The sequence below is a fragment of the Aspergillus candidus genome, assembly GCF_002847045.1.
Source record: "Aspergillus candidus strain CBS 102.13 unplaced genomic scaffold BDW47scaffold_38, whole genome shotgun sequence".
NCBI classification, from domain to species: domain Eukaryota; kingdom Fungi; phylum Ascomycota; class Eurotiomycetes; order Eurotiales; family Aspergillaceae; genus Aspergillus; species Aspergillus candidus.
This window is the reverse complement of record NW_020194043.1, coordinates 186594-211308: the sequence shown is the minus strand read 5'-3', so window position 1 is coordinate 211308 and position 24715 is coordinate 186594. Positions and strand designations below refer to the sequence as shown.

The 24715-nt window shown below is 53.5% G+C and overlaps 8 protein-coding genes across 8 annotated transcripts; 6 read left to right on the top strand and 2 right to left on the bottom strand.

Moving 5' to 3' along the window:
* Positions 1-300: 300 nt before the first annotated feature.
* BDW47DRAFT_109232 (transcription factor SUA7) lies at positions 301-2064 on the bottom strand. The gene has a single exon (XM_024813416.1). It carries the CDS (start codon positions 1388-1390, stop codon positions 338-340), a length of 1053 nt encoding a protein of 350 aa, XP_024670182.1. The 5' UTR covers positions 1391-2064; the 3' UTR covers positions 301-337.
* Positions 2065-2467: 403 nt separating this feature from the next.
* BDW47DRAFT_109229 (ATP synthase subunit H) lies at positions 2468-3352 on the top strand. The gene is made up of 3 exons (XM_024813415.1): positions 2468-2637; positions 2720-2801; positions 2909-3352. Exons 1-3 carry the CDS (start codon positions 2611-2613, stop codon positions 3169-3171), a joined length of 372 nt encoding a protein of 123 aa, XP_024670181.1. The 5' UTR covers positions 2468-2610; the 3' UTR covers positions 3172-3352.
* A 1073-nt stretch (positions 3353-4425) lies between these two features.
* BDW47DRAFT_109228 (uncharacterized protein) lies at positions 4426-4828 on the top strand. Its single transcript, XM_024813414.1, has one exon. It carries the CDS (start codon positions 4461-4463, stop codon positions 4614-4616), a length of 156 nt encoding a protein of 51 aa, XP_024670180.1. The 5' UTR covers positions 4426-4460; the 3' UTR covers positions 4617-4828.
* A 1027-nt stretch (positions 4829-5855) lies between these two features.
* Positions 5856-9900, top strand: BDW47DRAFT_132942 (DUF1765-domain-containing protein). Its single transcript, XM_024817702.1, has 3 exons — positions 5856-6965; positions 7016-8584; positions 8642-9900. The coding sequence occupies exons 1-3, from the start codon at positions 6109-6111 to the stop codon at positions 9612-9614; spliced, it is 3399 nt and encodes a 1132-aa protein (XP_024670179.1). The 5' UTR covers positions 5856-6108; the 3' UTR covers positions 9615-9900.
* Positions 9901-10560: 660 nt separating this feature from the next.
* On the bottom strand, positions 10561-13845 carry BDW47DRAFT_53542 (M28 family metallopeptidase). The gene is made up of 2 exons (XM_024819262.1): positions 11263-13845; positions 10561-11176 (listed from the first exon to the last, which is right to left on the bottom strand). The coding sequence occupies exons 1-2, from the start codon at positions 13705-13707 to the stop codon at positions 10991-10993; spliced, it is 2631 nt and encodes an 876-aa protein (XP_024670178.1). The 5' UTR covers positions 13708-13845; the 3' UTR covers positions 10561-10990.
* A 2483-nt stretch (positions 13846-16328) lies between these two features.
* On the top strand, positions 16329-18206 carry erg13 (hydroxymethylglutaryl-CoA synthase). The gene is made up of 4 exons (XM_024813413.1): positions 16329-16537; positions 16637-16739; positions 16805-17874; positions 17939-18206. The coding sequence occupies exons 1-4, from the start codon at positions 16478-16480 to the stop codon at positions 18074-18076; spliced, it is 1371 nt and encodes a 456-aa protein (XP_024670177.1). The 5' UTR covers positions 16329-16477; the 3' UTR covers positions 18077-18206.
* Positions 18207-19916: 1710 nt separating this feature from the next.
* Positions 19917-21932, top strand: BDW47DRAFT_132939 (uncharacterized protein; the record flags this gene model as incomplete). The annotated part of the gene is made up of 1 exon (XM_024817701.1): positions 19917-21932. One exon carries the CDS (start codon positions 19917-19919, stop codon positions 21930-21932), a length of 2016 nt encoding a protein of 671 aa, XP_024670176.1.
* A 627-nt stretch (positions 21933-22559) lies between these two features.
* BDW47DRAFT_132937 (FAD binding domain protein) lies at positions 22560-24712 on the top strand. The gene is made up of 3 exons (XM_024817700.1): positions 22560-23298; positions 23384-23874; positions 23983-24712. Exons 1-3 carry the CDS (start codon positions 22676-22678, stop codon positions 24618-24620), a joined length of 1752 nt encoding a protein of 583 aa, XP_024670175.1. The 5' UTR covers positions 22560-22675; the 3' UTR covers positions 24621-24712.
* Positions 24713-24715: the final 3 nt, after the last annotated feature.

The following is a 24715-nucleotide window of genomic DNA, read 5'->3' as shown; positions in this document are numbered from 1 at the left end:
AATTAAGGGATCCTTTTCTTTTCTTTCTTTTTTTTTTGTTCTTTTCTTCTTTTCTTATGTTTTTCTAGGTGTTTGCTTCTTTGGGTGGTGCTAAGTTTTGCCCGTTGTCGGGTTGGGGGGAGGGAGGAAAGACGGACAAACAAGCAGGGAAGTGAAGTAACAATCCAGTAGCAGTAGTAGAAAGGTAGAAAGGCCAGTCACACTAGTGTCTAGGTACTTGTTCCACTAAGGGAACCTACAATCTGCCCCAAGCAAGTACCCTCAATTCTCAAGAAAAAAAAAAAAAAAAAAAAAAAAAACGCTCAGAGGTATAGAAACATGGCAAGGCAGTAAGTAATCAACTAGCAGGCAGGTTCTTCAAATCACCTTTTCCTTCCTTGGTCCACTCGGGATCAATGAGACGCTCGCGTTCAGCATACAGCTGCTTGTAGGCACCGCGGATCGTACCGTCGCTGACGTGCGCCACCTGGGAGATCTCCTTGGCGGACTTGCCATGGCCCATCAGGTACGATGCCATGTAGATGCACGCGGCCACGATAGACAACGGCGAGCGCCCGGCCAGGTCGCCCATGGTCGTGACGCGGTCCGACAGAGCGGAGGAAACGCTGGTAACCTGAAAGGGCAGGTCGAGGAGATTGCAGAACCGGTTGCACAAATCGCTGGGCTTGGTCGAGGTGGTGGCCGTGTAGGCGGAGTTGGGGTCGGGAACCCCGCCCCGCGAGAGGGTGTCGTTCATGCGTTCCAGGTTCTGTGCCGTGAAGAATTTCTCCAGAGCTTTGTAGATCCGCCCGATCTCTTTCCGGGTCACCTTGGTGACGGCGAAGATCTCGGTGAACGTTCGGGGCACCTTGCATTGTCGGCAAGCGATGAAGATGCAGCCTGCGATGATCACATCCTGGGACTTGCCCTTGAATGCCTTGGCGTCATCCACGACCTTGAACAGGTACTTGGCGGTATCGGCGACATTCTTCTGGATGTTGAAGCCATCGCAAAGCGCGCCAATCTCCTTGTACGCGGCAAGCAGCTGCTTGTTGGCCTTTTCGCTGGACTGTTTGTTCTGCGCACGGTACAAGTCGCGGACTCGGCCTGAGCCACCGCTGGCGATCTGGGTCTCGAGCTGATCGCCGTTGAGGAGGGGGTTGGAGGCATCTCCAACACGGGAGGGATCGTCGTTGTTTTGATCGTCGTTCGAGAAGGTCCGCCATTCGGAGTGCATGTCGATTTCTCGGTCGGCCAGCACTAGACCGCACGAACCGCACACCGTTTCATGGGACCCGGGGAATTCCAAATTGGGCGGAACCTCCTTGCACTCGGGGCAGATGACATGGACCGACAGATTCTTCGTCCACGCATTCGGGTCATTCTTCGCAGCGGGAGAGATGGCAGCCATTCTCACGGTGGTTAGCTCGGGCTTAACAGGCGATATATATTGGCGATCACGAGAACGAGAGAGTTGACCCCAGAGAAACGATCGCGATGAACACTCGATAGCGATCGGACAGGCAGTTGTGGCGCAAATCGCCTAAATCACGACTCTGCGTCACTGCCATTTCCGAGTCATGTTAGCCTGGGCTTCCGCACGCAATATCAAGACGAGTCCACGCCGGGAAAACGCAACAGCCCAAGAAACACAGGTCTGACAGATAACCAGTCGTCAAGATCCAACAAGACCTTGGCCACTGCCCGTACTCTGCGACTCTCGAGGGAGAACCAGGATCTGTGGGCTGATGTTTTACCTTTTCCAGGCAGACAGACTGGCCCTCCAACAAAGAAACTCAACCACGGAATCACCCGTTTCGGTTTCTCAAAGTCCTCACAAATCTCCAAGCCAACGGTTGTCCGACCGCGATAAACCAGTCAAGGTCTCCGTGAGAGGCGGGGTTCTCACGGAAAAGGGGCGACAGAACCTGACAGGAAGCCGCTGCTGACGAGATCGGGGATAGATCGACCGGGAGCAACGTCGAGTGTCGAGTTCTCGGACAAGTAGGCCGCGCGAAACGAAGGACGGGGAGGGTGATCGGGAGATTGGGGGGGGGGAGGACAGGGGGCGAGGTGAGAGTGAACGAGGGAGCGACAGAGGTGATTCAACGACCAAGAAGAATCAGAGTCAAGTCAGGTGGCGCGGAGGGAGCGGCTTAGTCAGGGCACGAGAAAGAGCCGCGATGCATCATGTGATGCCATGTGACCTCAAAACGACGCTAGTGAAACCTCGAGACGGCCGAAATCCCAGATTCCCACCAAAACCAGGCCAATCAGCTTCCGAGGTGGGCGATCTCGAAAGTGATCATTTTTTGGTCATTGCACAAAGTATCTCAGAATTAAGATTTAAGACAAACATTAGAATCCCCTAAACTCGCTGATTACAATGGTCCCATTCTTCTTGTCTATCTCCCAAACGCCGTAGAGATATGAAATCATCCAATGTAAGGCAGGCGTTCGAGTCACGTGGCACCACCGCCGCTATACCGGCTGAGTCATGCGCCAAGCCGAAGGGACCCGAAAGTGCAAGTTCAACTTCCAACGCTTCTTTCCGACCAGACTGAAAGCGAACGCCCTTTCTCACTCTCCCTCCTCTACCCCAACTTTCCCCTCATCGACCACCCCGTCGCGATGATGTCCCAGTCTCTCAGAGCGTCGGTAAGTCCTGCCATTGGGGGTCCTGTGACTCTCCTGTTGCGACTACGTGGGTGCATGCTGACCTTCCCCTCCCCTTTCGTAGCGCTCGCTCCTCTCCCGCGTCTCTCGGCAGCAGGTTTCTTCTGCTGGCCGCCGCACTTTCCTGACCTCCGCCGTCCGTCAGGGTACGTCAACCGCTCTCTTTTCACCGAATTTCCTCCGCCCAGAGTGCCCCAGTAAATGGGGCCTCTATCCTGTTGAGGAGCATCGCAAATTCTAACATCTGATATAGCCGACCCCGTTCAGGAGCTGTACCTCCGTGAACTCCGTGCCTACAAGCCCACCCCCATCAAGGCCGGCGACGCCGACGCTCACGTCCAGAAGTTCCAACTGCCCGCCGCGCCCCAGTCTCCCGAGGAGGCCGACCTGGCCAACCAGCTCAAGTCCTACGAGACCCAGGAAGTCGAGGTCGAGGGCCAGGCTGCCGCTGGCGAGGCCGCCCCCGTCGAGGAGAGCTGGTTCGAGGAGGAGGAGGAGGCTCCCGCCGCCCACTAGGTTTGATGAACTTTCGCCCATGATCAATGTTCCGGTTTTAGGGAAAACCGTGGGGACGATTTTGGAGAACGTTATTGTTCTCAAGTCCTGAGAGGCATTTTGTAAATTAAACCTACTCGGAGCATATGAGTTTCTTCATCTTCAAGCAGTATCTGCCTTACGAATCCATATTCCTTCTGTTGCAAGATGAAAGTAGTGTAAGGAATTGATCCATATAGACGGATCCGTGTGGCCTGAGGCCGGCCGGACGGGAGTCACGGGAGTCATATACCCGACCGACATTTATCCAACAACGTCATAAAAGTAACAGTTCAGATACATGCACCACACAGTATAAATAGCCCGTCCTGCAAGGATGACCAACCGTACAACCTGGACGTTTCATCCGCAGCATGGTTAGGATTTTGGCGCACGGGACTCCCTGTGCTTGATTTGAGCCGTGTGAGATTGTCACGATCGAAACCCAAATAGTTCACACCATTTTGACCGGTAATTGATACGGGATTCTACACTACTTTGTCACAAAACTTTGTCCAGTCCACGCTGGGAGGAACGACTAAGACAAGGTTATGTGTTTTGATTAAATTGGCCATAAAATGCAAGGGTGTAGACCGTAGAGACCGATCAAGATATGACAGCTCCAGGACCAACATCCAGACCGCTAGAATATTGACTTTGTTGGATGAGATGGGAACATTTCTCGGGTCTTCTTTCCGTTTCTTCTGCTTGGAGGGCGAAGAGCCAAGGAAGAAAACCAACGCTGGTCTAAATCCGTGAGTGAAGTGGAATGTGGTTACGGAAAGAGATATGAATGTATGTATGTACGCCTGCGACATCCAGGCGACGAGAGTGAGAGTCAGAGTGGGGATTCTCCCTGCGACGCACCCTGCAGAGGCAGTCCATCTGGTAAGAAACTATTAGTATTAGTTATTAGGAGCGGAGGCCGAACATCTGTAGTCAATTACTATATGGTTGTCAAGGGTTCGTTGGTACGGACACCGAAGGGGATTGATTGATCTGTACTACATGCCGGAGACCGGGTGGAAGGAGGGAAGGGATTTGCCACCGCTGGGAAAGCTGGAAAGACAGCGTTCCTGGGGGTGTTTCCCGCCTCGGTGTGCTACTACTGTCTTTTGTACGACGAGGTGTGTAGTTCGATCATTGGGATACAGGAGGAGGGTTGTATCGGTTCGGATGGGGGGTCAAAGGCTGGCATAACCATATACATACAAACACACTTCGACTGATGCTCACCGACATGATGTGTCAGAAAGAGTCAAACCCATGCAATGTCCGAGACGAGTTTCCAGGATTCGTCCGGAAAGAGACGCCGTCCAGATGGGGGAAATATGTATGTAAGTCGGTGCTGGTCGTGGCGTCATCGTCGTCTTGATGATTCGAGGGATGAAGCGCCGTCTGCACACCGACCACACAAGGTCGCTTAGGGCTATGGACGGGATGTTCAGCCTCTTTTTTTGCTCTGTTGTTCTTTTAGATTAATCGGTGATGATGATGTTGGTTATCCCCTGTGGAACCAAGACCATTGGCTTCGTCAGACGAACAGAAAGTTAGGAAGACGGAGGCATTGCTCAGCCTAGTTAGTTCCTGCAAGCTTCGATATGCACTGCAGAGGCCTCCACTGCGGCCACTGGAAGAGACCGGGGACCTCGAACGTATCAATACGGGTGATTTGGACTGGCACGAGATATCCATATAGGTTTGTTGACTGGGATCTGAGAACCAAATCAGCCTTGTAATTCAATCCAGATCAAATAATCAATACGAGATGGAGGAATCCATGGTTCGGGCTGATCCGTATTAATATCTCCGTTATCAGTTTGGTTCTTGTGTACATAACGGTGTCTGGATTAATGCAACTCAAAGTCACACTTTCAGGCTTTCAGGCTTCTCTTGATTCTTTCTTTCTCTTTCTGAAACTCTTCTTCTTCTTCTCTTCTCTTCTCTTCTCCTCTCTTTCTCTTCTCTTGTCTCCTCCTCATCCTCGATCCTGTCTTCTGCTTCTCATTGACTACTTCGATTTTGTCAAGAATCATTCAGAGAAGAAGATACACCTACTCCTTTTGACTTCGGACCTCCACTTTATTTTACTAGTCGAGGTCCCTGATCGGTATTGGGAATTACCCACCTTTCTTTCTTTGCGGCTGCCTTTCCCTCTTGCTCCGTCCTTTTCTCCCCGCCTGCAACCTCTCCTTCCTCGATTACCTCGAGATTTCTTCTCTCAATACCGTCAGTGGTAGAGATTGCAGGATCATCCGTCCAAAGTGGTGGAATTAAGAGAGGTATGTGGATTTCCTTCAACTTCCAACCGACCGTCTCCAATACATCGGATTTCTTCCCGTCGGTCGATCTACCGCGCGCACCTTTCTTCATTCGTTGCTGCTGTACCCTGACCCGGTCGGTTGGCGTGGCTGCGCTGCATATCGCTGGGGTCCTCCCTCTAACGTTTCCTAGGGTGCTACACTCAACGCCAGCATACTTGGGGGTGAATTGGATTCACCTTTGCTTCCGTCTCGTCTTTGGAAGCGATTGGGCTGTACAACCTACCGGACACGCAGACACGACCGTCATAATACTGCAGGCTTGACCTGACTCCTTTCGAATCCGCCGTCCGCCGTCCGCCCTACCCCCTCCCCCTCTTCTCGCAACACTACCCCCCTCCTCCTCCCTCTCCTTCGTCGCTTTTTCTTCTCCCTCAATTTCCTGGTCTTTACAACCTCAAATGCGGTTCACGGCTTTTCTCTCGCACATGGTCTGACTGGATTGCCCGTGGATCCCTGGTGCGTGGAGGAGCTGGTCTCCCCAACGTCGACAACAAGTTATCCGGCTATCCCGTCCCGTTGGGGGGAGGAGATGTTCACCTCGACAAGGTGCCCCTTTCTCGTGGATCTCTAGTCCGCAATTGACTCCTTTTCGACTATGTCTGCTTCCGATATCGCCAGTAATCGAACGGCCGAAGAACATGCCTTCTTGTCGCGCGCCGCCAGCTACAACCACCTTCCCGATCTGATCCAGTCCGATACCCCTTCACCCACCCTGCGGAGGACCTTCTCGGACTTGGCCTCCCAGAGCCAGACTGAATCGCCCCCGACCCCCTCCAAAGAGGATGTCGCTGCTGGCAAGGATATCCTGCGCCGAACCTCCCTCCAGTCCAAGAACAAGTCCACCATTGCGGTCTCGCGATTTACCGTCTCCGCCGAGGATGTGGCCGATGCGCCGGCGAGCGCGGACCCTCCGGAACCCCCTCCCAAGGTCCCGGTGACGAGGGCTCCGGAACCCGTGGCTCGCCCGTCCAAGGCCCGCGCGATGTCGGGCCGCCTGGTCAGCTTTGCGCGGAAACCCTGGGCGTCCAATTCGGCCGATCGACCGCCATCCCCATCCGCCAAAAATTCCCGGCTACGACCGCTCCGGACGGAGGACTCCCCGCCCACCGCGCCCATGCCGCCGTCCCGGACGAGCCTCCAGCAAGATTCAGCCGCGGAGCAATCGGCGGGTAGCCCCGTCCGCAAGCGAACCATCTTGAGCAAACGACCGCGCCGGCCCGTCGTGGCCGTTGTCACGCAGAGCCGCGATGATAGCTCCAGCTCCCCCAGCAGTCCCTCCCAGCAGTCCCTCCGCGCTCATCCGTCGCTGGAAAAGCTCCCCTCGTCGCTCAATGTGTCGACACCGGTTCTCCCCCCGGTCCCCAAGGGCGCTACCACCGTTAGTGTGGATCCCCCGCGGAAGAAGGATGAGCTCTGGAACGCCTTTCGGGCCCTGGAGGCGGATTTTCAAAAGTGAGTACACCGTTGGAATCCCACGGGATTTTCCTACTGACGACCCACAGGTTCCAATCCAAATCCAGCGCCTTCAAAGCCAACGTCGTTCGCGCGTCACTGATCCCATTCTTGTCCCGTCATCAATCCCATCCGTCCTTGAAGGGCTTGCGACCCGAGGATCTGGATCGTCGCGTCAACATCTTGAACAAGTGGTGGATCGGTCTCTTGGAGATGCTCAACGGGAAGCACAATCAATCCATCTCCGGCACCGATCGGCCCACCTATTTCGACGCCGTGGTCGGGATCATGACGCGGCCGGAATGGCGGGTCCCCTTCCCCAGCCCGCCGTCGGCCGAGGCGTCCTCCTGGCCGTTGCAGCCGTCGGCCACCTCCGTCTCCGAGAGCTCCGCCTCCTCGGGCTCAGATTTTCTGGTGGAGTCCATCCACCACAACGTCCGGAATATCTTCACGCAGAACCTGTTGTCGCAGATGGCCTTCGTCGTAGACCGGATGTCCATGCGACACGCGCCGGCCAGCCTGGTGGCCTTTTGCGGGAAGGCGTGTGCGTATGCTTTCTTTTACTGCCCGGGCGTAGCCGACATCTTGGTTCGACTCTGGAACACATCCCCGAATACCTTCCGACAGGTCCTCGCCCAGTCCCGGGTGGACCGGCGTCTCGATGTGCGGACACTCACCCAGGATCTGGCGCTGGGCTTTCCCCCGGCCCTGCGGACGTTGTCCTGCCACACGCACACGGCCCTGGTGCGGTATCTCCGCCAAAAGCCCGATGTCCCACTGAACACGGCGCAGATCCCCTGGCAGAGTCCGTGGGTTTCGCGATGGTGTGGTCGGGATACGGATCTCTTCTTTGTCTTTGTCAAATACGTCCATATTCTCTACGCCGACACGTTCGCCCCGGATCTTGCGAAAGACCGACGGATCTTGGCGCCGGGGTTGCTGCCGATCCACGCCCAGGTCCTCGTTGTCCTGGAGGATACCCTGTACAAACAGTCGACCCCCCAGGCGCCCGACAACGCCCACACGGCGGCTGCGATCACCTTCGACGATTTCATCGAAGGGGCCGACGCGGCGGTATCGGCGCTCCCTCTGGGAGCCGCCAACAGTCACCGGTCCATGGCGGAAAACCGGCTCATCATCCTGCTCCGAGACTTCCTGTCCGAATCCTCGCAGGAGCCCAATCACGCTCGACTGTTCTTCGCCGAGTCGTTCTGCTCCGTCATGAAGTCGGCCGCGCAGAAGATTTCGCTCTTCGATCACAACGCGTGCTTCTTACTCTGCGACTTGGTCGAGGAGGTCATCCCCATCATCACCCGCTACTCCCAGTCGGTGGATCATGACCTGTTTGATTGGGATTTTTGGCTCGAGGCCAGTCGGTACATGATGCAGAGCCACAATTCGCTCACCGAGGTCCGGGTGTTTTCGTTTTTATTTGCTGTCTGGAGTACATGGACGGCCTGCGAAGAACGAAAAGCTCGATTGTGTCTGGGTGTCCTCCTGAATGAGTCGTTGTTTTTCCACTACTTCAGCCACTGGAGTCCCATGGTTCGCGCTTATTTCCAGCGTCTTTTGTGCTGGCGCCTAGGCCGGTTCAGCGGTGACCCGTCCCCTCTTGACTCGTATGTATCCCAGCTGCTGAATTCCTTCTCCCTGATACTGATCCCATCGCTTTACAGAACCATCTATGAGACACTCTCCCATCGGTTGCACCGTGTATGGAAGTACTATCTCGCCTTTCAGAATCAGGCGGAGGATCAGTTTTCGGCACCTTTGTCCTCCGCCCCTTGCACACCAGCCCCGGGACGTAGGATCATCATCATCCGGTGTGACAACCCCCTCTCGCCGGCCAATTTATTCGTGTCGTTCGATCGCGTCGTCCCTCCCGTCCCGGCCGACCCGGCAAGTTCCACTGGGGCCAGCTCTGATAAATCCGATCCCTCGACCGACGCCCCATCTTCTGGGAGGAAGAAGTGGGAGATGATTAAATCCATGTTCGGCGGGTCTAGTTCTCGATCCGGCGATAATTCCCCGACGAGCAGCTCCGACGAGTCCGAGACCACCGTTCCCGACACCACGGTGACCGCCGATAAATGCTTGGATGACCATGGGCGCGCGCCCAACTCGGGTGACTTGCCTCGGCCCCGAACGGCCCACCAGCCTTACTCATTCAAGTTTTCCCTCGAGTGGATGGACCGACCTCAATGGCCCAGCAAGAACAAGCGTCTTTTCACGCCGTGCCTTCCCGTAGGTGCGCAGCTGCACGTCCAGTATCGGCGATCTACATCCAAGGCAGACGGGGACGACATGGACACGGCGTCTGAAAGCACGACGACTACCGAGACCGACGATGAAGACGACGGTACAGAAGAGGGATATGACGAGCAAACGTCGGCAGATCCGTCCCGCGCGACCCGCGCGACGGCCCCCGGGGCGTTGGTCAGCGCCAAGAAGCAGGCTATCTTACAAGAAACCCAAATCATTCTGAAGGACACTATAGTGGCCAGCAAATATGCGGGTCGTGGACTCGCCGAATGGGCGCAGATCGTGTCCGAGTGCGACAGTTTCTTCGCTCGGAGACGTGACGAGGGAGTTCCTTGCGATCGATACGTCGAAACCCCAACGCTGGGCGTTGAGAGCTTCAGGAAGTAGTCAGGAAGTATGTCCAGAAGTAATGTCTATTGAGGAAACCGAGAGGCGTCTCTTTTTGCGGTCTTTTTATCGATCTGGAAACCACCCTTTACTAGGCCCGACAGATTATAGGGCCATGTATGACCACCCACCACCCATCCATGAAATCAGATCAGATCACCACATCGATCTAATAATGCACCTGCATTGTCTCATCCCGGAGAAAAGGTATCACATTTTCATATACCTCACCAATAGCCTACCACGAGGGCAAACAAATAACAGTTCATTCTAATATTGTTTATTTTTCTTTCCTTTCCTTCTTTCGTTCCTCCTTTCTTTCTTTTTTATTTTCTTTTTTATTCTTCCTTTGTGGCCCTTACACTCGCATTTAACTTGTATTTGTATATAAAAATTTTTGGGCTAATACATACCGGCGGCGCACAGAACAGACAAACACAAACGGGCCTGTCTTTCTTCTTTTTATCTATTTCTTCTTTCCTTCTTTCCTTCTACTGTCCGTTTCATATTTTGTCTAAAGGATTACGCTCATGCTCTATATACTCTCTATCCTTCACCCTTGTTTCTATTTCTTAAGAGGGTGTTCTTGGAGTTTTCTTTTCTTTGTTAGGACTTTTTTCTTCTTTAGTCTGATTTACCTGTCCGTCTGAACAATGCAGTTGCTGTTCGGGAGAGGGAGCTGAGGATTGTATGATAGTGGGTAAGATTTGACTATTCAAATTGTTACTTGGTTGATTGGTTGGTTGGTTGATGGATGCTACCTAGTCGAGTCGAGTAGGCCTAAAAAAAAAAAAGGCAATGAATGAAATGGACATTTTACTTCCTACCTTTCTACCTTCTTTCTACCTTAGTTTTTGTGTTGAACCTGAGTTATTGGCTCGAAAGTATATATACTCATTACAAACGAATCAATCAATACCTCAAGCAAGAAAATAAACAATATAGTGGATTTTTAAGATAACACGCTTGATTGTGACGAAAAGATAGTACATATTAAATCCCGTTTCGGGAGACCAGACCAGACCTAAGAAATTGTGTGTATATGTGATGTGTATGGATATGTACTTCGGTAGGTAGTAGGTAGAATGTAGATAGGAGATGGGAGGTAGGAGGTAGAAGGTAGGTAGAAGGTAGGAGTAGACAGGAGGAGATGCTAACGGGCCGCGAGGAACATGCACATGTATACAAACGAACAAGAATAAAAAGACGCTAATAGAGACAAGATCCTAGGTATGTATGATAACCTCGTATACCCAAGGATCAGAGTGGATAAGGATGAGAAGCCGTCTTTTGGTGGTGGGATGGGGCGGCGTTGTGATAGTTATCCTGGTGGTGGGTAGGAGGACGTATGATGGGATCAAACAGGAGCAGGAGGGTTACTTTTCCAATAACTTGTCGCTTGCAGTGCGGATGATGCCTGATACCCGATCTACCCACTCCTGGGTTAAGGTCCAGTTACCGGAGTCGATGCTGTCGCGGATGGCCGGGAAGGTGGAGGCGTCGTAGCCGGACCAGAGCTCGGGTCCGAAAACGACGTGTTTGAATTGAGTGCGGTTGGGGATCTATAATCAATTAGTACCTTCGTTACACATGAAATTTGTAGAGTGGAGGGGGGGTTGTCTAGGGACTAAAGGGAGGGGAAACGTACTCCACCGTCTATACGATCATCCAGCAAGTGAGTTTCAAAGCTGGCCATTCGGGAATTATACGCCAACCGCTGAATACCCATCATGTTGGTTTCCAGTCCGCCGGCGCCCCAGAAGGTATCGTGCCACAGCTTGCCCCATTTCTGAAACTGTGCGGCATCCGCGCTGAGCTTGGCCGCGGCGTCGCGCAGTGGTTTGAAGGAGACGGTGGTGTCTCGCGCAGCCTTGGGTTTCGAGGCGACGGGCACCTTCTTCGATGAGGCGTACTTTTCCAAATCACCCACGTACTCGCCCAGGCGTTTGGCGTATCCTTCCAGGTCAAAGGGCAGGAGGAATCCCTGCGCGAATTGGAGGAGAAGCAAACCCCAGAACTGGCCGAGAACCTTGTGGTACTGGAAGTCCGGGTCGCCGTACTGGGTCATCCAGTCCCAGTTCTCGTGGCAGCTGTGGTAGGGGAAAGGGTCGCCGACGAACCCAAAGTCCACGCTCGAGGTTCCCGCAATGTCCTGGAAGGCGACGTAGTCACTTCCAGAGCCCAACGGGCCAAACTTTTGCTTCTTCTTATCCCAGATTTCTTTCAGCGTCTCGTTTGTCTCCGGGTCTGCGACGCGTCCGAGTACCTGTTCGACTATGGCCTCGGCCGCCGGGCTTCCGCTCGCTTCGAAATTCTTGCCGCTGACGGCGCCGTCTACGTTGAGATAGACGTATCCGTTGTCACGGAGGCTCTGGATTTCTTTCTCCACGTGCTCGGTCGATCCGATGAGGTTGTATTCCTCTGCGTCCCAGCTGATGAATTCGATGGTGCGCTTCGGGCGCCAGCCGTAGGTGAGTAGCTCGCCGAAGACACGGACCAGCTCGAGGAAGACGGCGGTACCGCTTCCCGGGTCTGAACTCCCCAAGCACCATGAATCGCGATGGTTGCCGACGATGATCTTCTTCTCCGGTTGCTCGTATCCCATGATCGTTCCAATGACGTTATAAATGGGCTGTCTCTCCACCTCGTCCAGCAAGTTCACCAGGTTCACAACGGGGGACTTCTCATCCCCCGTCCACCAGTTTTTCACGTCGGGAACACCACCAACCCACTTCCGCGGGACCTTAGAGCCATGCCCCTTGAGGCCCTTCAGAAGTTTCTGCGCATTGAGCCAGGAAATGGGCATACTGGGGATACCCGGCAACCCCTTGCTCTCTTCGAGCGTGAGTCGCTTCTTCTCCTCTGGTGTCGAAGCGAAGCCCGGTGAGAGGACATCCCCTACCACCCACGACATCAAGCTCACCCCGCCTCGTTGGACGCCGTCGCTAGGCATGTAGCGTCCTTCGGGGAACACAGGGCCCCGGAGGAAACCGTCTTCGGCGGGATCGGAGTAGATGATACACCCCGCCGCCCCGGCCATCTCTGCCGCCTTGATTTTCAGGGCGCGATCAGACTCCGAGCCGTAGTAGCGGACCAACGCTATGGAGCCTTCTACCTTGACGCCTTTGTCCGCAAGGTATTTGAAGTCTTCGCGAGAGCCGTAGTTCGCGTAGACAAGGTGGCCCGTGACGTTTCCGGACTTCGAATGGCCGTGGAAAACTGGTGTTTCTGCTTCCTTCTCCTCCAAATCCGCCTCCCATCTCAAATCTGGCGGATCCACGATTGCCACTTTCCTCCCATCGTCCCTCGGGTAGTTCAAATATACCTGAAACTCCTCGATATCAATCTGATCGAAATTAGCGTTCTTGAACGCATGCTCCACCGACTTTGCCAGCACAAAGCTCCCTTCCGTCCCAGCAATGTGGGAGTAGCTCGTGATCCTCCGCAAATTCTCTGCAATATTGGTCTCGTTGATGTGGCCTTGCACAAAGTTCTCCACCGACGCCGCCGTGTAAGACTGCGGGCCCATGACCAGTTTTCCATTCAGGTTGAACAAGTCCGAAACGAAGAAGATATAGACCACCGAGACGACGAGGAACAGGCCGAACAGGCGCAGGAGGATCAAACACCCGTGCGCCCTCACCCCCGAACGGGCATCATCCAGGTTGATGGTGAATCGGAAACTGGGCATGAAACGACGGAGAGGTAGGTGCATCGACGAGAGGGTCCGCGTCAGGTTCGTGAATCGTTTCGAGAATTGCGAACGTAACCGGGAGCGTTGAGAGTGTTGCGTGCCGTCCTCGACGTCCATCTGGGCGAGTTCCCGCTGCAACTCTTCGAGCGATTCCCTCTCGGAGTGGGAACCGGACGAGTCCAGGTCGTCCAAACTGTTGCGGACCGACTCGACGGTCGGCGGGTGATAGCCATGGGGACGGGATGCGGAGGCCGGGGTTCCGTGATCGCGAAGCAGGCCTTGTCTCTCGGGTTCATCCCCCTGTTCGTCGGAGCGGGAGGAGCCCGGACGAGCGGCGACGGCCTCTTCGTAGGTCGGGATTGGAAGGGACTCATAATTAAATTTGTTGTCGTTTCCCATGATGGCGGTTATGGGAGGTCGCGAATATCGGACTAAGTGGGATCATGATCTGGACAGGAAAGGAGTGACCGATGGAGACATACTCCGTGTTTGCGAGAGGATATCAAAGAGCAAGGAGAAGAAAGAGGGAGAAAAATTACAAAAGACTGGAAGGGGAAGAAGTACAGAACAAAGAAAGGAATCGAAAAAAAGAAGGAATGATGAGATAGAGATGGGGATGAAGTCCAAAGGATGGAGGATCAAACGTTCCAGGCACGGAGAAAGGAGGAGTTGAAATCTAAGTCAAAGACAGATAGTGGAGGTGCCGCCTGAGGCCCTCATTTCCCCAGACCTCCGACGCCGAGGCGTGGCGCCAACCGTGTAAAATTAACCCGCCAGGCAGATGGATTTGGGAATAAGGACCACCAGTGACTGTCATAAATTGCTATGATTTATTCTTGATAATCAAGGTCTATAGTGAACAAATTTACAACTATAATTCAAAAGACCATAAACAGTAGTACGACTTGGGTGAGGATGGTGGCGTGGTGCAGTATTGTCATGACCATTACTAAACATAACAGTATAATAGATGTATGCATGGCACGTAATCGCCCACCATTGCCCGTGTCTTGTATATAACGTAATGTATATACGCATACATACATACGGATTAGCCACAGCAGGATCCTGGCTAATGAGGATGGAGGGCAGCAATCCGTCTACTATAACTGATCTAAGCATGGAAGAGGACAAGGGAATTGTTGTATGTTTTGTGGCCTCTCACCCGAATACTCACTCAGGAAGTAGTCTGATGCTGTAGGGTGATGCGGTAGGGTTGTGGAGTATAGGCCATCTGGCCACTGGTTGAAGCCGAAAAATATATATATCCACAACCGAATATTGAAATGAGCCTCCACGACACAGGTCAACTTGAAGTGGTGCATAGATTCTATAAAGACACCACTATCTGTGACAATACACATTACAACTTGCAGATAAAATGTGGAACCACTCGAGAATTCTTACTAGAGCTTACTGTGTCGTATGACTGGACTGGTGTCAAACAGCAGTGGCCGCCAAAAGCGCAGACATCTTCTATTATCCGACCCAGAGCCATTCACGAAAGATGATGGTAGCGACCCGGGCATTGAGAGGGGCCAGATCCATACCTAGGAAGTCGAACCCCACTCGGGTCCTTGTTTTCGAAACACTTGAGGGTTCGGCAACGTTGGGAAATTAAGGAACATACAGAACAAACTTGACCAGAGATCCACCAGATAAGATTGATTGTCCACGGAATTCGCTCACTGCTATATGCTTGCCAAGAAGAGATATATCTCTAGTTTGGAATCAGATAGGAAATAAAAGAACCCCCAATATAACAGCTGGTGTGATTTCCGACGGCGTTATAACAGAGACGAAGGATAAGTAGGTTAAAGATATGGAGGTGGAAAATGGGTAGGGGAAGCACCACCGTGCTTATTTACCCGGACCAACGCTGTCGGTTTCTAAAACTGACCAAAGAGGGCGAAATCGGTCTCTGAATCCTCTCTGACCGGACTAGAGTGATTCGAGTGACTTGATTGACCACATATCAGAATGACCCCGGGGCGAGAAACCGGGATGTAGTTGGAGGAAGGCGAAGCGAGGAGGCTACCAGTCAGACCTTTGGTATAATGGCCGAGAGTACATATGTACCCAAGACTAGTAGTTCGTGGTACGGAAGAATAGCGCAATAAGCTGGGTTAGTTTCGACCCGCTGTGACTAGAGTGCTAAGATATGACCGACACCGGGATGGACTCCGGAGTGAGGCTATGTATACCTCTTATCAATAAGGGATGCATGTCTCAACTGACCATCCACTAGAACCTAGTAGTTCATGTGCTTGTGTACTCCGTACTTGAGAGACTATCAATCGTCTTTCATGTCGAGTTAAGCATGATTAAGCGTGGATATGGTTCTAGTCATGTACTCTACAGAGGGAAGTCTTATAGATCCGCCCGGAACCGGTCGAAACGAGTGACACCGAAAAAAAGTCGGTGAGACGGGGAGAAAAAGAGGGGGGAAATGTTGAAGATCAGGCAGACGAATTGGACGATTCGAATCCAGTTTCTGCTGGGGCATTCCCCTGTCCAGAAGAGAAAATTATCTCATGGAAAGGAGATGGTAGTATGGTGAGTACCGTGTACATTATATCCTGGAGATATTTGGGATGCTGTATTGTGCTTGTTTTAGGTAATGGGCTTGTCGATCGGGGGTGCACTTTACTTGAGAATTACCAGAAATACCGTTCCACAGGTATTATGCTGTAGCTGAGGTAAGCCACCAGTCTAGCTTATTACAGTAATAACTAACACCTCAGGCATATATTTCCCGAGAAGAACCAATCAGAATGCTACACCAACCCAAACAAGTTAGCTTAAATACGGACATGCGGATCCAGACCCAGGGTCTCCCGTATTTCCATCTGTCTCCATCTCCATTTTAATTTTTTTTTCTTCGATTTTCTGAAGTTACCACTAGGGAAACTGATCAGTGGTCGAGGTTGGGTCTGGTTCTTATAGATACAACTCATCGTCCTCTCTTGCTCCCCTCCTTTCTCTCTCTCTTTTCTTTCTTTCTCTCCAGTCCTCCTACTCTTCATTCCCTCTTAACTTCTACCTCCTGCCTTGTCCTTTTTGTGTACCGGTGTTTTGCCTGTACAACTCTATTCCTTCACTCCTAATCTTATCGCCCCATCCCACTTCCCCCCCCTTCAGTCTCCCTCCCCCCCCATACACCGCCACCATGTCTGCCCGTCCTCAGAATATTGGTATCAAGGCCATTGAGGTCTACTTCCCTAGCCAGGTACGTCGTGTCATTCGTAACTTTTCCTTTTGGACATTCTTTGTCAAAAGACAGCTGGTTCTGTCTGTATTGATCATCGGGTACTAACCAGATGTATAGTGTGTTGACCAGGCCGAGCTCGAGAAGTTCGATGGCGTCAGCCAGGGCAAATATACCATTGGTCTCGGCCAGACCAAGATGAGCTTCTGTGATGACCGTGAGGGTAGGTCAAATCCTCTCTAGTTTCTCATACTACTGGAAGTAGTGCTAACTATCCCCGCTTGATAGATATCTACTCTATGGCTCTCACCACCCTGTCCTCCCTTCTGAAGAAGTACGAGATCGACACCAAGTCGATTGGCCGCCTCGAGGTCGGTACCGAGACTCTGCTGGACAAGTCCAAGTCCGTCAAGTCCGTCTTGATGCAGCTGTTCAAGGACAACACCAACGTCGAGGGTGTCGATACCGTCAACGCCTGCTACGGCGGTACCAATGCCGTCTTCAACAGCATCAACTGGGTCGAGTCCTCGGCCTGGGATGGCCGTGACGCCGTCGTCGTGTGCGGTGACATTGCCCTGTACGCCAAGGGCGCCGCTCGCCCCACCGGTGGTGCCGGCTGTGTGGCCATGGTCATCGGTCCCGATGCCCCCATTGTGTTTGAGCCCGGTCTCCGTGGCAGCTACATCACCCACGCCTATGACTTCTTCAAGCCCGACCTTTCCAGCGAGTACCCCGTCGTGGACGGTCACTTCTCCCTCCAGTGCTACACTGAAGCTGTCGATGCTTGCTACAAGGCCTACGCTGCCCGTGAGCAGACCCTGAAGGGTCAGAATGGCATCAACGGTGCCAAGGACGACGAGTCCATGACCGCCCTGGATCGCTTTGACCACATCCTGTTCCATGCCCCTACCTGCAAGCTGGTCCAGAAGTCCTACGGCCGCATGCTGTACAACGACTACCTGGCCAACCCGACCCACCCCGCATTCGCTGAGGTTGCCCCTGAGCTGCGGGAGGTGGGCTACAGCGCCTCCCTGACCGATAAGAACGTGGAGAAGACCTTCATGGCCCTGACCAAGAAGCGCTTCGCGGACCGTGTCCGCCCCAGTCTGGACGTTCCCACCCTGTGTGGTAACATGTACACGGCCACCGTCTACGCGGGTCTGGCGAGCTTGATCACCAATGTCAAGTTTGACCCGAGCGAGCAGAAGCGCGTCGCGCTCTTCTCCTACGGCAGTGGTCTCGCTGCTTCCATGTACAGCGCCAAGGTCGTCGGTGACATCTCTTACATGGCCGAGAAGCTCGACCTGCATAACCGTCTCAACGCCCGTAACGTCCTCGAGCCCCAGGCTTATGACGATGTAAGTCATTTCCCCTTTAGAGACCTATACTAGGGGAAATTGAAACTGACATTTACTTTCTCAGATGTGCCAACTCCGTGAGCATGCTCACCTCAAGAAGAACTTCCAGCCTGCCGGTAGCGTTGACACGCTGGTTCCGGGAACCTACTACCTGACCAACATTGATGACATGTTCCGTCGCCACTACGCCATCAAGGAATAGATCAATCCTCTGGACATGATCGACCATCTCCTTTTCCTCTTCTCTTCTCTTCTCTTCTCTTTTCTTATATTCCCTTTTTCCTCTTTCTAGACGGCTCACTAGATTCCCTACCCGTTACGACTCTTTTTTTTTTTTTTTTTTTTTCCGCTTACCCACATAGACCTCATTGCAAAATAGCATGTGTCTGGTTCTTTATGATTGTTTTGATGTGATACTGGTTTGCTGCCAGAGACGATTGCGATCTGTTCACGCGGAGCTGGAATGCATTCGGATTCATGAAATCTCAAGATATCTATTAATTTATTTAATCATTCAACGATTTGTTTATTTTCATCATATATATATTGATTTTCATACAAATACAAGTGTGCATTTGCTTCATACACTAGTGAAAAGTAGTAGTTACAGACATGCAATGACGGATCACGCGTAAACAAATTATGCAGTAACCGAACGATGGTTTACACCGACCTAATCAATGGCGGTGGAAAGTATATATTTCTTGTCACAAAATTGGTCCCTGAGCAGTTTAGAACAAAAGAATCAAAAGCAACAGCTTGACGGCTAACTTGGTCGCTAACTTAAGCAGTTCTCCGGGTGACACCATTCCCATCCATCGCCTCCGGTCACACTTCTAGGCTTTCGTCCCTCCCCTTGCCTGACTAAACCCTGAAGACTATACTAAAGATTTCAAGTTAAAACAATTTATCCACCTCCATATTTCAAAGATGAATTAAGGAAAAATAGAAATAAGGTCAACCTGGTGCAGAGTCGATGAGGGAAACCACTCAGCGAGCCGAACGCCCACTAGGAACTATGGGCCCGGCGCGTACTGCAACCCCACTCGCAGACAGTTGATTTATCGACCTCGTGCCTGATAAATGCCATAATTTTTCCTAAAATAGGTTTTGGTCCTGACGCTACCGCTCCAGATGCTGGGCGTTCCTGAACGGGCTGGCTGGTGTAGCCATCTTGATGCTGATCCACTGGTAACTAATATCAGAAGTTCAAAACCCTAAGCGCCTCGAGCTGTGATCATCCTCCCCCTCTTTGAAGAACCAGCATACCAGTCATTCAATGTCTGTTTGCCGCCCACAACTAAGCGCCAACCATCAGGAATGTTTCAATCTATTGTATGATCATGATTTGCCGCCATTCGGATTAATTTAGCTACCTATACCCCAGAATAGCACGAAACACCAATGTTGCCGTTTATAGATTCTCCCCCTGGGACGAGAACGTACCATCCTCAGAGGGGAATAGCGGATGATCAAGATCGGATCTGAAGATCTGAAGAAGATGCAAAATTTAGCAACATTTGACGCGCGACTACAACATGAAACACTCGTGCCTGGTTGAGATCCCCCGAACATGCGCGCCTTTTGCGTGTCCACCCTCCTAGGAGTTATCGGATGGCACCATGAGTTTGGATCTCCTGGCAAGCACAGAATATCCGACCCGACTAGCCGATTGGCGTCAAGATGGAGCTTCCTCCATGTTTCATGTTGACCTATTCTGGTCCTGTCCGTCGGCTACTGGGCCTGTTCCTGGATGCCGCAGGTCCCCTGCCCGAGGAGCATTTAATATCCAAACGTTTCCCCTCGAAACGAATATCAGACTCATCGTGGTTTCTTCCAGCCTGGAACGAGTGGACTGTGATACCCTTGTTTCGTCGTTGCATACGCGCTCGCTTTATGTCTTCTTTTCTTCATCTATCCTTCGTCTAGATCGATTGATTGGCAACGACCGTCCTTGGACTCGTCACGGGAAGCTGGTTTTCCTGATATCGCCTGGGTCACCTCATCCCTATCTTGCTTGACAGTGAACCAGTCTCGCCTTAATGTCTTTTGAATATTGCTATTACCGCCCTAGCACGCCTCCCCGCGTGCCACTGGGAGAGCTGCTTGGGACGGGGCACAGTCGACACGCCTCCGACTCATCGATATACTCCAACGACTCTTCCCCCTGGTCTGCGGTCACCGCGACGACGAGCCCCGGCGGCGAGTCTCCTCCTCGACACCACCACGGGCCCGCCCTCTTGCCCAAGATCCGCTCACAGGACGTGGTGATTGAGCCGGTGTCCGCTGGTGGACCGCAACGGCAACGCCTGGTGCTGTCGAACACCAGGAACCCGCCAGGATTCCTGCAGTACCCGCCGAGTCGTCCATCGAACCAGCATACCGGCATCGAGACCGGGGACTGCTTCCCGGACGGCGTGCCGCTGGTGTCTCCTGTATCCGTCCCGTCGCCCATGTACGGGCCCCAGAAGGGCTCGACACTGTCGTCCCCAGTGAGCATCACGTCGTCTCACAAGCGCAGGGCTACCTCCAGTGGGCATTCTCGTTCCCGCTCGAGCCCCAGCGTTGATGAGGAGACTCTCAAACGATACGGCTACCCGACGTATCGGCAGCTCCCCCACTACACGGACCAAGCGCAGAGCTCCCCTACCACTCCAGCCACCCCAGTGACTCCCAACATCGTGGTTTACCCACCCTACCAACAACCCTGCGGAGGGGAACTGCAAGCCCCAAGGGTTCGACCAAGACGCCATGTGCCGCTCGTCCTCCCAGGCTCCCCCTACAGCTACAACCACATCTCCAGCGCCCAATGCTCCCCTGTCGGCATCACCCAACCAGTCGAAGCAATAAGCCCGCACTCCACAACCCTCCTCTCCTACCTAACGGGCCCAACCCAAGCAATCAACCTCGTCCGCAACGTCAGCGTCGTCCCAACCCGCGGCATGCACGACTACTTCTGGTGGGACATCCGCAACCTGCGTAGCTGGACCTCCTTCTCGCTCTCCACATTCAACGAAATCAGCGGCCTCATGAAGCTCCTCACAACAACCATCCCCTCCCACCTGACCCCGCACATCCCCGTCCCCAGCACCCGCCTCTCACCAGACTCCGAACCCTCCCTCATAAACCTCATCCAAGACATCTACGCGCCCCGCGTAAACGCCGCCCTAGCAGTCTCCCAGGGCCCAGACCACCTCCGCCTCTACGCAGCCCCTATACCCCGCACAATGGCCAACAGAAACTACGGCGGCCCGCACTTCCTCGCTAATTACGCCTCGGACACCGAGCAGACGCTTGCGGGCCTCCCCCGCGGCCGTCTCGTCGGTATCGCCAAGAGCTTCGATCGCTGGAATACTGGCATGCGCAATGAGGGACCCCACCGCCGCGTCGAGTACCTCAAGGGCCTCGCCCACCTCCAGCGCTGCATGCGCGAGCACTCCTGCCGCTACGGCTTCATCATCACCGAGATCGAGCTCGTCTGCGTCCGCGCTGGCTGTGACGCCGGCGACGACGTGCCCTACTTCGGCTTCCTGGAGATCTCCGCCCCGATCCCCACCAACACTGCTGCAGCCACACATAACGCCGGCGCACCACCCAGAGGAAGCAGAGGCGGAAGTACACCTCCCCCGTACCACAGCTCACCAACCCCCTCAAGTGAGGACAGCTCCCTAGCCAGCCAATCGCCCCTCCTCGACAACTACCAAGATAACACATCAGGTCTCCCCGTCCCAATGACAGCCAGCTTCGCACTGTACTTCCTCCTAATGCTCTCCAAGTCGGTGCCGCTGCCGTCGCAGCCATCGTCGCATCTCAACGTCGGCGGGCCGGGCGCGCTCACCCGCCAGCGTATCCTCCCAGACGGGAAGGACAAGTGGATTCCGGAGCCGCAGATTGGGGAGCGTAGGGATGCGAAGCGCGTTCGCGGGTGGGTGTGGCCGCAGGATGCGTGGCATCGGCGGGAGGGGGGTGGTGTGCCGCGGTCGAGGGCGGGTGTGAGTGCGAATGCGAATGGGACGAATGCGGCGGGGACGCCGAGGGTGAAGAAGTGGCATAAGTAATGGCCTTCTTTTTGGGTGGGGAGGTTGGGTTTGAGTGTTAGCCTGTTTTTTTGTTGCTGAGTTTATTGGGTGGTAATGAATGTAATTCCAATGTGTCTTATTGTTGAAGATTCTCGTCACAGTATTGGTAGGGCTAGTTTTGTGGGTGAAGTTGAGATTAGGGGGTATTAAGAATGAGAATACACAATCGGAGCAGGAGCAGTGGAGCATACATTGAGTACAGTCAAACAAGATAAATTTAGAGTAGAGTACTTATCAACCATACCTAGTAACCCTGGAGTAGGGGCCGTTATAGTAGAAAAGCCACGCACTCCAATACAGGCCAGGTTCACAAGGTCGATAAACCACCTAATACTGATACTCATTAATCTTCGAGAAATAACTAAAGTGTGGATCCTGACTTACATTACTTTATAAAAAAGTAATGATCGCTGATAATCAAAGCGACTTCATTCCCCCAGGGTCCCCATGATGCAAACAATCCACCACATCCACTGACAAGACACTGACTTACCCGTTTAGAAAGAAAGACAAGGACCTTGGGACGAGTACCCTGGGGTTAACCATCACTCTATGAATGAGTATGACTGACAAGATGTCCCTCGACAGGCATATAAAGGGTCTATCCTCGATCTATCCCTCGCAAAACACACTCAATTCCACATAACATATACTAAACTCATATATCCCACAACAGCGCACCGCACTCATACACCACTACAAACCAGCGGCTGGTACAAATCATGGTAGACAAAAAACCTACCTCCCCTTCCTACCCCCCCATCGTCGATGTCCTCATCGTCGGCGCCGGCCCCTGCGGCCTAGCAGCAGCAGCCCGCCTACGCGAAGAAACCCCCTCGGCGATCTTCACCGACGACGAACACCAGCGCTACCACTGGATCAACAAGCACAGCGGGCGAATGCCACTCGTACAGGCTCACAACCGGCGCGTCAAGGGCGTGCGCGCCGAAAAGTGGAAGACGTACAACTCGCGTTCACGACAGAGGACATACTCAACAGCCTCATCGTCGTCCAACGAGTCCGAGGCGCCGTCGCTATCATCGTCCGTCGACTCCGCACCGGATACCGAAGAAGCAATAATGGGCGAGGGGTCACTTTCCACGATCGTGCTAGACGGCACGGGACAGCGGTGGATGGAGCGGTGGAATCGTGCGTTCAAGACGCTGGAGATTGAGCAGCTGCGCAGTCCGATGTTCTTTCATGTGGATCCGGGGGATCGCGATGGGTTGTTGGCTTATACGGGGGAGACGGGCCGGGAGGGGGATTTGTGGGAGATTACGGGGTGTGTGGGGAAGGAAATGAGCAAGCATAAGAAGAAGAAGAAGATGATGAGGTCGAGAGCGCAGTATGTTTTTCTATTTTCTTTTCTTTTCTTCTCTCCTTTTGTGGGATTGTTTATATGTTTGTGGATTGGTACTAATGTCCTGAAGAGCAGTGGGAGAAGTTGAGATCGACGAGCGAGACCGCAAAGATTACTTCTCCCCCTCGACTGGCCTCTTCGCTGACTACTGCGAGAGTATCATCTCGCGGTACGGACTCGACGCCCCCGGCACGATCCAGCAGCGCGAAGCCTGCGATATCAAATACGACTACCATGTGGATCTATCGCCCACGGAGAAGATCTTCACGGTGACGAATACGGACGGGACGCAGCTCTACAGTCGCACGATGGTGTTGGCTATTGGACCTGGTCACAGGAAGATCTTCCCGTTCCCACTTTCTGCGGAGGAAACGAATGGCGCGTGCCACAGTACGGAGATCCGCTCATTCCCGAGTCCCAACGTCAGGCAGAAGATTCAGCAGCGGCGGGAGACGAACGTCGTAGTCGTCGGAGGCGGGCTATCGTCAGCACAGCTAGTCGACATGGCTGTGCGAAAGGGAGTGACTAAAGTTTGGTTTATAATGCGGTCTGACCTTAAAGGTGAGTGAGCCGGCGAATTTCCCAAAGAGGCTGACGCCGTACTGCCACCGTCAGGATCAACCCGATCCACAGTCAGAACTAAGCTGACAAGACAACCCCCCCCCGCAGTTAAACATTTCGACATCGACCTAAGCTGGATGGGCAAATTCAAAAACTTCGAAAAAGCAGCCTTCTGGTCTGCCGACACCGACGAAGAACGCCTCAAGATGATCCAAGCCGCGCGCAACGGAGGCTCCGTCACGCCACGATACCAGAAGGTCTTGAGGCAGCACGCCGCGCGCCACCGGGTCTCGATGCACACTCGCACGGTCATCACAGGCCGGGAGTACAGCCCGGAGACGCAGACGTGGCGTCTCACCACGGAGCCGCCGATCGCCGACCTGCCGGCCATCGACTACATCTACTTTGCCACGGGGATGGGCCTGGACGTGCGGGAGCTGCCCCTGTTGCAGACTATGAGCCGCGATTACCCGATTGAGACGAAGGGGGGGCTGCCTTGTGTGACGGATGATTTGATGTGGGACCGTGAGGTCCCGCTCTTCGTGACGGGGAGGCTGGGGGCATTGCGTCTGGGGCCTGGAGCCGCGAACCTTGAGGGAGCGAGACTGGGTGCTGAGAGGATTGCTTGGGGTATGGATGAGGTGTTGGGACGGGGGGAGACTGAGGATACGACGGCGCAGCGGTCGAAGGAGTGCTTCTGCGGTTTGGGGAATCGATACGCGGGGCTAGCGGATGTGAGTTGGTGAGCCTCAGCCTCGACTGCCACTGTCCCGGACACGTGGGGCTATCTTTAGTCCTGGTCCGTGTATCTTGAGTCTAGTGGTTGCTATGGGTGGCTCTC

What these genes read in the sequence shown, in the direction of transcription:
- BDW47DRAFT_109232 (XM_024813416.1), bottom strand. Translation starts at nt 1,390, where the DNA reads ATGGCTGCCATCTCTCCCGCTGCGAAGAATGACCCGAATGCGTGGACG.
- BDW47DRAFT_109229 (XM_024813415.1), top strand. Translation starts at nt 2,611, where the DNA reads ATGATGTCCCAGTCTCTCAGAGCGTCG. An exon ending in CCCAGTCTCTCAGAGCGTCG is followed by an intron (nt 2,638 to 2,719) that starts GTAAGTCCTGCC and finishes CCCCTTTCGTAG; the next exon opens with CGCTCGCTCCTCTCCCGCGT. An exon ending in GACCTCCGCCGTCCGTCAGG is followed by an intron (nt 2,802 to 2,908) that starts GTACGTCAACCG and finishes CATCTGATATAG; the next exon opens with CCGACCCCGTTCAGGAGCTG.
- BDW47DRAFT_109228 (XM_024813414.1), top strand. Translation starts at nt 4,461, where the DNA reads ATGTCCGAGACGAGTTTCCAGGATTCGTCCGGAAAGAGACGCCGTCCA.
- BDW47DRAFT_132942 (XM_024817702.1), top strand. Translation starts at nt 6,109, where the DNA reads ATGTCTGCTTCCGATATCGCCAGTAATCGAACGGCCGAAGAACATGCC. An exon ending in CTGGAGGCGGATTTTCAAAA is followed by an intron (nt 6,966 to 7,015) that starts GTGAGTACACCG and finishes GACGACCCACAG; the next exon opens with GTTCCAATCCAAATCCAGCG. An exon ending in GACCCGTCCCCTCTTGACTC is followed by an intron (nt 8,585 to 8,641) that starts GTATGTATCCCA and finishes ATCGCTTTACAG; the next exon opens with AACCATCTATGAGACACTCT.
- BDW47DRAFT_53542 (XM_024819262.1), bottom strand. Translation starts at nt 13,707, where the DNA reads ATGGGAAACGACAACAAATTTAATTATGAGTCCCTTCCAATCCCGACC. An exon ending in ATGATCGTATAGACGGTGGA is followed by an intron (nt 11,177 to 11,262) that starts GTACGTTTCCCC and finishes AATTGATTATAG; the next exon opens with ATCCCCAACCGCACTCAATT.
- erg13 (XM_024813413.1), top strand. Translation starts at nt 16,478, where the DNA reads ATGTCTGCCCGTCCTCAGAATATTGGTATCAAGGCCATTGAGGTCTAC. An exon ending in CTTCTGTGATGACCGTGAGG is followed by an intron (nt 16,740 to 16,804) that starts GTAGGTCAAATC and finishes CCCGCTTGATAG; the next exon opens with ATATCTACTCTATGGCTCTC. An exon ending in AGCCCCAGGCTTATGACGAT is followed by an intron (nt 17,875 to 17,938) that starts GTAAGTCATTTC and finishes TTACTTTCTCAG; the next exon opens with ATGTGCCAACTCCGTGAGCA.
- BDW47DRAFT_132937 (XM_024817700.1), top strand. Translation starts at nt 22,676, where the DNA reads ATGGTAGACAAAAAACCTACCTCCCCTTCCTACCCCCCCATCGTCGAT. An exon ending in ATGATGAGGTCGAGAGCGCA is followed by an intron (nt 23,299 to 23,383) that starts GTATGTTTTTCT and finishes AATGTCCTGAAG; the next exon opens with AGCAGTGGGAGAAGTTGAGA. An exon ending in AATGCGGTCTGACCTTAAAG is followed by an intron (nt 23,875 to 23,982) that starts GTGAGTGAGCCG and finishes CCCCCCCCGCAG; the next exon opens with TTAAACATTTCGACATCGAC.